Source organism: Ciconia boyciana, chromosome 12, assembly GCF_034638445.1.
Source record: "Ciconia boyciana chromosome 12, ASM3463844v1, whole genome shotgun sequence".
NCBI lineage: Eukaryota > Metazoa > Chordata > Aves > Ciconiiformes > Ciconiidae > Ciconia > Ciconia boyciana.
The window spans coordinates 1,714,539-1,726,885 of record NC_132945.1 but is presented as its reverse complement, the minus strand read 5'-3'; the positions used below and the strand labels follow the sequence as shown (position 1 = coordinate 1,726,885).

Genomic DNA, 12,347 nt, shown 5'->3' with positions numbered 1-12,347 from the left:
ACCTCTGCTTGGAGATGGAGGTCATCACCAAGACGTCGGTTCGGGACTTGCCCCATTTGCTACATAGGCTGAAACTTCACTACCCACTTTAGTTTTTAAAGAAAAAACATGCTCTGAAAAGAAATCCAGTTCAAAAAAAAAAACCACCCCGACACAACCAAGCACAAACCAAGGCACGACACAAAAGAGCAATTAGCGCTTCAGCCTCTTCCTCAGCTCGAGCACATCTTATAGCTTTAGGTCTCCCCAGCTGAAGGGAGGTAATGGGAGAGAGTTGCTCAAGAAGCCAAAAGAAACAATAGCATCCCAGCTCTTCCATTAGTCACCAGAAATCGAGTTATGACTAGACGCAGCAGGGCTCAGAGAAAAGAAAAAGTGGTGACTTCATGCTGGACCAGACTTTTTAAATACACATGTTTTTTTGCTAGAGACTCCATCACCACTTATTAGAGCACTGTAGGTAGAAGGGTGCCAAAAGGAAAGGGGTGGGGGGAGGAAGGATAAAAACCGCATCTAAAAGCAGGACAGTTGCTATTAAAACAGAAAAAAAAAATATTCCTGTTTGAATAATTTTATTCTTAAACATGACAAACTTCTTCAGAGTGTTTTCACAAGTACTTGTGTCTGCTCTACACGGCTCGGTGAAGCCTGTAGAAATGTGTTCTGGTTTGCAAAATATTAATTAAAAAGACCAAAAAAAACCCCCAACAAAACACAAATTGCTGTAACAGCAGCAGTACTTTAAGGCAGCCCCCGTTAGGGCAAGATATACCTCTGGGGTAATGGCAGGAGCTGAAAGTAGCAGAGGCTCTGGAACCGGTAATCGGCATTTTCTTTGGGACTTTGTGATTTCTGGAATGTGGAGGCAGTTTCCTATCTGCTAAGCCTGCTCTACTAAGTATGCACCTTCCTCTCGCACTTACTGCTTTTGCAGCCTGCTTCCGAGCTCTCGGCAGAGGCACTTCGCCTTCTTTCCTCGCACTCCTGAGGACGAATGTAAACACCACCGACCCTGTCCTATTCACCTCCCTTTGCACCCCGTGGCTGTTCCAGTTCCAACTGGGAAGGCAGAAAACCAGAAACCCCCTTTCTTGCTTTCATTAGCGTGCAGAAGCAGGACTGCCCGGATAGGACAATTTTGACATTAGTTTGTCTTCTCCCGCTACCGCCTGGGATGCTCTTGCTAGTGCAACATAAAAGCAGAGACCCACACCACTCTCAACAAGCCTCGTGTGAAGATCACAGAGCAGAATATCAGTGCAGTAATACTTGAAATACTGAGACAAGGCAGACACAACAGCCTTTCTTCCTCACAACGCTTTTTCAACTAGCTTTTTGATCCAAGTCTCCATGCAAGTCACAGAAGACAATTGTGCTTCCTGCATTCACATATAGGAATAAATAGCTCTGGATCAGTTTTCTTTATGGCCGGATTACAGAACCCCCTGAAATACTGATACGCTTATGAACAGCAGCACTGTGCAGTTCTGTGAGTATCCTTGGACACGCCAAGTTCATCTAGGATGCTGGTGCATCTCCTAGGCGTATGGCCCCAAAGAAAGTTGTGTGCTTGCTCATGTTGATGGAGATGTCAGCATGGACCATTTTCACAGCGATCTTCTGCCTGGCTTTGAGGAGGCAGACCCCGGCTGTATAGCAGGTATTGAAGTTGGTCTTGCCGGTCTCAATACTCCGAGTGCATTGCAGAAAGGGCTTTTCATCCACCACCACCTCATAGCTGGCAAAATCTGTGAAGTTTATGTAGTATACCTGATGTGAAGCAGGAAGAAGAAACGTATTAGGGAGTGTATTGGTGCACATGGAACAAGTCCACATTCCTTTCAGTGCGTACATATATGTTCCCTCCGCTAACGATGCCTTCCTTGGCCCCGGGACACCTATACTCATGGGAGGTTGACTTGTTCGAGGCAGAAAGAACCCCAAGCCAACCAAATACGAGGAAACTCTGTGTTGCACTTCATACTAACACAAGCATGCAAGCATCCGTGAATCCACGTATCTAAGGCTGAGCTACAAATCCTCCCTTTAGACCCTGCTTATTACAGGAAAAATTACAAACCTGCACAGGCCTAGTTACAAAAATGCGTAGACAACCCTATCTGCTACAAACAGGTTTTTCATCCAACAAACAAACAGAAATATTTTAACTGAAGTCCTCTTTCACTTACCTGGCCAGTCCTGCTTTCTGGGTCCCATGAGCCTCCTTTAGTGTTGACATCACAAATGCCCTAAGGTGTACTGGGAGTTGCCGCCTTTGTAACTGGACTTGAGGTGCTTTCAAAGGCACAAGCTATTACAGGGAAGACACCCCCCAACCTCCACAGCTGGGCTGTGGCGAGCGAGCCGCTGTGTGGTGCTTAGTTGCCGGCTGGGCTTAAATCATGACAGAAGCAAATGACCTCATAGTGTTTGTCCTGATTCAACTCTGAGATCTAGCGCCTAAGTCCCCATGACTCCATTACTCATTATCTAACCATCTCCCACACACTGGTTCTGAAGAACTGCGAGATGCATGAGAAAGACCTGTCCAAAGAGAAGTCAGTCCCAGGGAGCTGCTTCTTCCTGATAGAAGAAAACCAGCCGTTTTGGATGCATCTGCTAATTCTTCTTAGTCTACACCCTGCCACCACAGAAGCTACACAAGACCGAGTCCCCTTTTTCCTTGATGGCCTACAAATGACAAAAGCTGCAGAGGCACAACGTTGTGGCCAGCGATTAGCATTAAGCACTCGGGAAACAATTATACTTTGGCTCATGTAGAGTTATTTTTCCTGTCCCCATCCAAACCAGACACGTCACCACTTCCGTGGAAGAGCACCTAACTTTGACATGCACAGCCCACTTTATCCGACTTGGTACAGTCCCAGTGGGGCTGCCAACCGAACAGAGGCAAATCATGAGCAGGAGGTAATATCAGAAGCCTGCAGCAAGGTGGAAGTTGCTTAATTGTGGTTGTCACAGAGAAACCCTCTTGTCTTGCTAGAACCTGTCCCAGAACCTGGACAGTTTTTCAGTCCGCAGGTGGGTGGACACCCCGCCTGCTCTGGACGGGGAGAGCTTCGTAGCTCATACTCCACGCAGCTCAGCAATTCTGTTCCGAGATTTGCAAGACACTGGGAGCAGCGTTAAATGACAGTCCATCTCCTGCATTTTATTTGGATGGGGAGAGGAAATGATGTCTTAATTAATCTGTATACTAGATCATAATACAATAATTTATTACTTTGTTTAGCCCTTTTTACAGAAGCAGGTCTGTACATCCATCGTGGGTACCAACTAAAGCAGCAGCCGAGCCATCCCGCTGCACAACGCGGTTGCTGGCGCACCGTGCCGGTCTGGAGCTACACGAAGAAGGTGGAGGCAAAATGGAGTTACCTGGGCTGGAGTTTGGCCAAGCCACCCCGGCCGAGAGTCCTACGCTTACAAAGAGTGACATGGCTTCGCAACGATCACGAGTTGTCGGGGTTTTGGTCTTACATCTCTTTTAAAGCACAGAGCCTAGCGTCCTGCTGGGACCCTTGTTCTGCAGGGAGGTTTAGATGTGCTGGTGAATGACTGCACGGACAATATGGAGGACTAAAAAAAGGCATTGGTGGCATGTGGGATCTGGCTGGGCGTCTGCGCATGTGTTTCGGTAACTAATCTCTTGCAGCTGGCGTCACGGCGAAACGTGCGACCTCGCACTTCGAAACTCTAACGTCTTCCTCCGACACACATCTCCTAGAGCACGAAGCGGTTAAAAGTACACACAAGTTCTTGGCATTTGCTAGTTGTCTGGAGCCCTCTCGTGGTTCATGCAAGGCTTCCATTGGAACACAAGAATAGGAGTTAGGCCTAGGACCGTACTCACTTCTACCTGACTATAGATGAAGTATGTGCCGTCCACCAGTACCTCCAGCTCCCCACTGCGGGCATGCAGCTTAAACACCTTGGGGTTCATAGTGATGCGAGACCAGTCATTGAGGACTCCACCTGAAAGATCTCAGTATGAGAAAACGGCAGTCACTCAGTACCCGTCAGAATGAAAAGCGCAGGAGCACAGAAATACAGTGACATTGCAACGTTTCATACACAACGGCTGGCACAGACTCAAGTTGAAAAGTCAAGTAACTCGGTAAGAAAATCCCAGAATTAAAGGCTACGGTGCGTTTGTTTGGACTCCTCTCTATAACTCCCATTACACCATCACTTGCTGGTGGACACATTTGTTCAGTGCACAGCACAACTGATTTACATCTCTACTTGTCCTCATCAAGAGTGGCTCTCCTCATCCTTGAAAACAGGCGCACGGCCTTCTGTACTACACTACGGTCATCCCCAGCGCTGGATACGGACCAGCTTGCCTCCTCCGGATGCTAAGTTGAGCTTATTATCATATTTGAGTGTTTTACAGGCCTGAAAACATCTTCCCAGTATCATCCCCACTCCAGAGCAAAGACACTCCGGCACATGCAAATCAAGGCCAGTACTGCAAGGCATTTGCTAAGTTTTCTTAATTCACCTGAGAGGCCAGGGGCTGATTTCTCACGCTATTTTTGTCTGTTCAACCACAGATCACAAATGACTTATCGCAGCTGCGATTATAAAAGCATTTCTACAACTCAGATCCCAGGCGCCTCCTGAAGAGCATCTGCTCGCAGCCCTTGTAAGAGCTTTGTTACTGGTGATTTCCCTGGTATTGTGGAAGAAACTCTGCAGCAGAGGTAGGACCAGGGTCCAGTTCTCCAAGAAAGATCCTCAACTGACATTACCCAGCCTTGAGACCGTTAAACCTCTTCCTCTACTTTCCACCTCATTCATTCCCCTCCCCACACCTCTCTACGCAGTGTCCACACTAAACAAAGCAGAGCTTCAGCAGACGGCGTGCTGAAGACTACATCAACAGGTACGTCCTTGAGGACCACAGCATGGCCAGGATGAGAACGGTGACTCCTGTCCTTACGGGAACGGGACTACACGTGGCCAATCTGTCTGCCACCCTCTCAGCGCTGCTGGGCAGGAAGATGTTCTCGGCAGCAGTGTCATGATACAGCCTTCACCCTCACTTTAAGCCCCGGGATCATCCCTAGAAGAAAACTAGTCCTTGCAGCAAGAGAGACAACAGTATTATGGAAAAAATCGTGCGCAACTATGAGACTAGACCATCTCTCAGGACGTATGTGCATGGAGGCCAACTTAGGGTTCCACAATCGATTTTAATTCTGGTATTCCTTGACTTCAACATTCTTGACTTTGTAACTAGCATTATTTTAACCAATGCCTTGTCATTACATTTCCTAGGTTTTTAAAAGCCAAAATAAGAACAAAGTATGGAATTGCATCAGGTCACACCACATTAACCCCTAACTGGGGTCCTCAGCAGGGTCAGGGGTTTGTAGGTCCACCACCCAGTCCTCTGGCACTGGAGCCAACGGAATAACTGACAACATGAGCGGACCTCTGTCCTCTGGACGGGCCAACGAGCAGGTCCAGAGGACGCGCTTCACTACGAGCCAAGGATGGCCAATTCTCTGTAGGTGCCTTGTTTGATCAAATACAACTCTTTTCCTCCCAGTCTTCATCTGCTTCTCAGCTCCCTGCCCCCAGTTGCAAAGCAGCCAGGCTGTGTTTTCTGCTGGCTGTCAGCTGGACAGCATTAATGGCTCACAGCAGCAGATTGTTCCCGAGCAGCAGGGAAGTACACTTACAGGGCAATTCCCCCTCTTTGGGAGTAGCGTACACTCTGTAAACATGCAGGCTTCCCATTAATAAAGGAATAATTACTTTTTGAACGTAAGCAAAACAGCATCTTCTCCCTCGTATTGTTCTTAGGAACGTCCCGTTTCCTTTTTGTTTGGGGGAGCTTTCCCCCACCTCGCTGTAAGCGTACTTCCCTAACCGTGAGAAATTTCAGCTCCCACAGCTCATGTCTGCTGAAAGAGAGAAACTGCCTTTCAACAGAGGCAATCCCTCATCCCATGCACGGGCCAGAAGTTGGTGGACAGGGGTCCTGCGGCCCTCTCCCTGCCGCACCAACCCTTGGGAGCTGCAGCCCTCGAGGTCCGGGCCGGGGGTACGCGCCCCAGGGCTGCTGCCCGCGCTCCCCGGGGAGCTGCGCGTGGTGACTCAGGCAGGGGACAAGACAGCCAGCTCCTCTCCGGCACAGCCAGACATCGTGAGCAGGGAGGCAGCAGCTAATGAATGAGACCCAGCTGTTGGCAAGAAGAGCAGGAACTCAAGAAGAAATTGGATAGGGATCCAGGGAGGAAGGAGGAGAGCAAAGAGCTGCCTGTGGACGTGCAATGGCTCGGCAGGACGTAAGCTTAAGGGCTTAAGTGCTGCTGGTGGGGGTAAGGGATGCACAAGGGACCGTGGAGGCTGCGTGTGTGCACGCTTGCAGCGTAATGCGGGAGGAGCTAGTGGCTGCACACCTCTGTGTCCTCGCGCTACAGCTGTGCCTTCCCCTGCCATAAATTACTGGGAAAACGAGAAAAACACAAGCTAATGGGGCTGAGACAGGAAAAGGATACACTGAGGGCTTAAAATAGAGTAGAGTGGGAAAGAAGGCTGGCCACCGAGGGGCTGAGGACAACTAATGACACAGCAGCAGGTTGGAGGAGGCACATCATGTATCTGGAGGTCAAGAAGGGAGATTCAGGCCAGAATTACTGGGATGTACAGGATAATCTGGGAGCTAAACAGGAGCGCAGGGGAAATGGGGATGGAGACTCAACAGAAGACTCCGCTAAGGGGGGCTGGGCAAGGCAAATGAGACTATCACGGGGGGAGGCCAACAGCAGGGGCAATCGGGGACCCGTGTTCTAGGATGGACTTAGACCCAGATACGAGGCTATGGGTACAGGATGGGCTCTTTTCAGTAACTGCCAATATCATGAGATCCTTACCATTCTTCACTTGGATTGCTGAGCCTTGGCCTTGAAGGTGGACCACAGCTGGCTGCAAACGAGATTACAGGGATTTAAAATTAATGGGAAACACGGCGTCATTTTACAGTAGCCTGACACACCTCCGCAGCACTGGTGAGGAGTAGAGAGGCATGATAGTACCCTGAAATCATTAATGCTTTTCATAAATGAAAAAAGAAGATCAGAGCAGCTGACAACAACATGTTTGAGTACTGGAGAAGAGGTGAGAAGCCCAAGCCAGATTAACACGGCTTCCTTTTGAGCAATAAAAAGGGTGAGCTCAGGCAGTCACTCTGTGTAGCTATGATTTAGCACATGCAAGAAGGGGTGGGTTTTTTTCCGAGCTATACCATCGAACACAACGTTAGCAAACGTAGCCAGTAATGTTTACAAAAATCCAGCCAAAGCTGGGTTTTTCCCTCGAAAGGACATCAACCAACCTGGATGTCTCTGGAGCCGGCCTTGTCTGTGGCACCTGCAAAATGCAATTTCACATCATTGAAAAGGAAGCTTGAAAGAGCTGCAGTAAACACTCCTATAAATAAAACATCTCTTACCCCATAATAACCATTAAAACCCCATTTTTAACAGGAGGAGGACAGTAACAGCGGTATGGGGTGCCGCTTAATGTTAAAAAGTACATAAACAAGAAAGAGTCATCCTACTTTTTCCTGGTTTATGCCTGCATTTCTGTCCAACATCATCAAAATTCCCCAACGTCGTTCAACCAGTTTCCACTAGAAGGAAAAATTGCACAACCCTTTTCCTGATCGGTAGTGGCAATAAAACCTCTTGGCTGCAAAGATTACCAGTTTCACTCTGCAGTAACTCAGGTCATTCATTGCATTCAAGCTACATGCTGAAATCTCTTTTCTCTGAGAGCCAAATCTCTATTAAAGAGGAGATGCTTGTGGGCAGCACTCGGGAGTGCTAAGGACCTCATGCTGCTCCTGGCCTCTGCTTTGGCAATTTCTGAGATAGAAACTGAGAAGTCAACCGAGTTTTCCTTTGAGAGCCACGCAAGCTATAGGGAATAGTCCCGATTTCTCTGAAGATACAGTTTTTTAATACTAGACTGTTCATATATATATATATATATATATATATAAAACAACACTGATGTGAACTTCCACTAATCTGCATTTTAAAGAGTTATTAAATTCAGGGGTTTTAACAAAATAATTGGCACATGACTCCAGGGAGAAACAATATGGTGCAGATACAAAGAAACAAAGAAAAATGAAACCAAGAACCGCAGGAGGAAAACATATTTCCATCTGGCTGGTACGGGAGGCAAGCTGCTTCGGTTCGTGCGGTTCCTGGGCTGGCTTAGCGGCTCTGCTAAGCGTCAGCCTTCCCGGTCCTGATGCAAAGCTAGGCTTTGCGTCAGCTTAAGAGGAATTAACGCAAACACCGAGTCACCGTCAGGAAGAGCCACCTTGCAGCCAGTTTGCGCACACAGAAATCGGGCACCGGCAGGCTTCAGTGGGACGCTTAAAAGCAACTGAGGCTCGGCAGGTCTTTGCTGCTCCTTCTCGGCATCCTCTTCTGACAGGCACCACCTCGCCCGCGGCATCGCACCCTAAACCACCGCTGCTGGGCTCCCAGCGTGCAGCCCGCAGGGCTGCGGAACTGCTGCTGCTCCTCTCGTCCCCCCATGGGTGCAAGGACGAGCCCCGGAACACCCGAGTCCTATACGCAAGGATGCCGCACCATCGCGCTCGCACCCTACGCCGTCCTCAGGCGGAAACCTGGAGCTTTTTTATTTATTTGTACAGCAGCGGTGCCGCCGTGGCATCTCCTGCGTCCCCCCGGTGTGCCAGAGAAGGGGACAAACCGGTTACCTGAGGGGCCCTGCAGTCCAGGCGGTCCCTGAGGGCCCGGTGGGCCAGGGGGGCCAGGCGGTCCCATGACGGTTGTGCCGGGAATGCCAGGGATGCCGGGAATGCCGGGGGGACCCTGGGGCCCAGGAGGACCTGGTGGCCCTTGGGGACCGTTGGGTCCTGGAGGACCAGCCTTTTTACCTGAAAAATAGAAGGTCTAATGTTAGCTTCTCCGCACGCTGAGTATGGGATGGTCTTTTACCTACAGGAAAGCCCTGGGAACGAGGAAAGCGGTAGATTGGGGATGGCTCGTTGCCGGCTGGGGGGCAGGGACAAGGAGGAGCACCCAAGGGGCCGGGGTGGGGTGGGGGTCCTGCGGCTCCGCACCACGAGGACAACGCTGCCGGCAGACACCGCCTTGCAGGCTCCTTCCAGCATGTGTAATTACATTTAAATGAGGCACGCGGACTCTCCAAGGCCTCCCAAGAGATGGAGGCTCAGACGGTCTCTGCCCCAGAGCTCTGGCCGCAGCCCTCCCCTGGCCACCCTGCTCTCGGCACGGGGCTGGGAGGTCCCGCAGCCCTCAAAGGCAGCGCGCCCGAGAGCTGGTCGCAGCCCCGCGGCAAGGTTAGGACGCTCCCTTCGACCAACCGCACGCTGCAATGCGACGCAGTGAAAGCTGGAGTATTAAAAGTCGAGATGAACCACTCCGCAGTTTCTCAGTTTTCTGGGGTTTTTTTTTGACGGGAAACAGTCGCAATCTTTTCTACCTGCTGTATACGTATGCGTTAGCACATAATCCCCACGGCTTCGTCTCTTTTCTGAGGGAGAGAGGTGCCTCCAGAGGGCAGTTCAGAGCTGAGCTTCAGCTCCTCTCCACCAGCTGCTGAGAGCCCAGGGCCGCGCAGGAGGCGTCCCCGCAGAGCGGCACATTGCTATGGCGAGATGAGGATGCGCTTCACCTGCACGAAGGACTTAGATGCTACGATGCCTCAAAAGAATTAAATGTGCATTTTGGGCTTTGGGTGGAGGGGTAAGGGATGGACTAACCCAATACTAACCCGATCAGGAGGATGAAAGCACTGAAGAATTGCCACGATCCTCAAGCACATCTCATCGCGCGGTCCCGGGACAACCACGCACAACCGTGCAAGTAAAGACTCTTAACGGGCGTATACCCCATGGACTAGAATAAGGCCTGCAGAGAAAGCCTGACCTGTGCTCTCCCGATTTTCCAGATCCCCGAGAGAAATTATGTTCTTTTGATGTAGTTTTTAAAACGCAACTTTGTAACAGCTTTTATGCTGAAGAGCTTTATTAACTTAGCAAAATCGCTTCAACTACTGAAACAAAGTCCGCTGCAGGACGGAATTAAACACTTTTTTGGATGACAGCAGCAGCTAGGATATGAAATAACGGTTATTGGAATGGTTTCCGAGTACATTCATGTACTTGTTTCTCTACTAAATACCCACCTTTGTCATGGAACAAACCTCTACAGAAAAACCCATCTATTTTAGTTAGCACAGAAGTGGAAATCTCTGGACGGCCACTTGCCACGAACAAGGGCACATGGAAATCAGCGTAGGACAACCGTGCAGCTCAGCTTCAACGTGCAGAAAACGAAGTTAAAGTAAGCACGGGTGATTAAAATACTACTGGTATCCTACAAAAACAGGGCAAAGCTTTAGGGGACAAATTGTTGGCAGCAGTATTTCTGCCCAGATGAGCAGCCGTGTCTTCAACTCTGAGCTGGCAACAAGCCAGCCTTCCTCTACTCCAGCAATTCTCCTCCTCCTCGGGTTAACGACACGCTTTGGAAATTATCATCTTGCATCAAATCCCTTACCCGTTTTCCCCCTAAAGCACGCTGAATAAATTCTTCTCATTCACATCCCCTCCAATCTAGGACATCCGAATGAAGGATCATACGCAGTAAGTCAGGAATCCTGCTGCTGTCACTCCTGGCTTTCCTTCCCAAGAGGGATACACATTACAGCTGGTTTAACTAATCTGTCTCAGAAATCTGGTCTGCTACTAAATGAGCTGCTAGTTTAGCAGTAAAACAATTGCACATAATTCTGATGCCGCACAGGGACACTTATCTTCTGTGCATTCCCGCTCCTTCAAGTAATTTCAACGACTTTTCTGCATCAATGCAACCTCGCTTATTAAAGTCACAAGGCAAAAAAAAAGATATTCAGGAAGTATAAAGCTCTCGATTCATCTTCTAACTGCGGGGACCCCAGCCCCAGCACGAGCAGCTCTCCAGGGAGGGTCTCCAGCACCCAAGCCCCAGCGTGCCAAGTCTCCGTCTTTACCCACATGCGCTAGGCAGGCTCCAAAACTCAAAGCAGGCAGAACCAGTGAGTTTTCCTTAATCATCGTTCGCCAAACAATACGCTCTAATTCTAAAAAAAATTAAATGTGACAATACCATAAAATTAAACTATTTTATACAGCGCTACAGCTGTATATAATACAGCTCTACAAGATCCCCCTGCTACTCCAGAATTGCTATGAATACCACAGTCATCATTTGTTATTAGTTCGGCTGATTTAACACGGGTTTAGGGTTTCAGAGTTTTCTTAGGACAAACTTCTCAAACATAAAATTTTATGCTGCTTTTGAGGGTAAATATAAACTAAGTTTCTAACCGTGGCCTGTCTTAACCTCTCAGCCGTAAATGTTGAGTTTGTATCCAAGGATTAAAAGTGATTTGCTGTGCTAGTAAAGTAGCACAGACACGCAAAGCTCGGCCGCTCTTGCTGCCGCAGGTCACGACGGCGGGCTGGAGCCCAGGCCGTGTACCGGCACGCGCGGGAAGGTCTCTCGAGGGACACGGCAAAGTGCTGAACAGCTAACTTTTCTGTTAATTAAATATCCATTAGGTGCAACAGGTAGTAAGCAAAGAGCTGACATTGCATCTGTCAGCGCTTTGCTGCGTGGGCTTGGCCGTGCGGACGTGCTGCACGTCGACGCCTGCGCGAGCCCCTCGCCACGTGCAGCTCCCTGGGCTTCAGAGGCAGCACAACCCCCAGGTGCCCACAGTTTCTGCATTTCTCGTAACCTCCAACCCGTCGCGAGCACGCACCGCAGTTTTTAAAACGCGCACAGAAGTGTTTCGATGGTTACGAGGAGCAAAAATGGGTAATCTGACTGTGCTTCCCTGAAATCGGGGAACTCGGACCCCGTGACTCGCTCAAGTTCCTGTAGCAAGTAAGTGTATGACCGCAAGCATGCCCCAGAAGTCCTGCACAAACAGGGATGGCATCAGACACCCCATGGAAACACAGGGCTACCTCCCAAAGAACCCAAGTCACAACAACTCATCGACACGCTTTTTAAAAAATACCCAATTACGCATTGCAAACAGCTTGAGGAACATAAGAAAGTCAGACAAAATACCTGTGGGCTGACCAACGCTCAGAATGGACACAGAAAATAAAACTTCTGAGGTTAATACACAATCAGAAGTGAGATGCAGTGTGTATCTGCTTTGACTTTGGTGGGTCTGAAGGAGAGCCCAACCTGCAGCAAGATGCATGGGCAGGACAGGGATGAAAGCTAAAGCTGCTTCAGCAGAGACGGCCTGGC

General features: G+C 49.4%; 1 protein-coding gene across 2 annotated transcripts in view; it reads right to left on the bottom strand.

The window, feature by feature from the left end:
- Positions 1–703: 703 nt before the first annotated feature.
- EDA (ectodysplasin A) overlaps positions 704–12,347 on the bottom strand; it is an 82,818-nt gene continuing 71,174 nt past the window's right edge. The window contains exons 4-8 of one of the 2 annotated variants that reach the window (XM_072877088.1): positions 8,771–8,950; positions 7,367–7,401; positions 6,906–6,957; positions 3,878–4,002; positions 704–1,770 (exon numbers count right to left, since the gene is read on the bottom strand). In XM_072877088.1, the coding sequence (XP_072733189.1) occupies positions 1,519–1,770; positions 3,878–4,002; positions 6,906–6,957; positions 7,367–7,401; positions 8,771–8,950 (644 nt within the window). In that variant the 3' untranslated portion in view covers positions 704–1,518. The remainder of the gene's footprint in view (positions 1,771–3,877; positions 4,003–6,905; positions 6,958–7,366; positions 7,402–8,770; positions 8,951–12,347) is intronic. The other variant, XM_072877089.1, reaches the window with a different exon arrangement.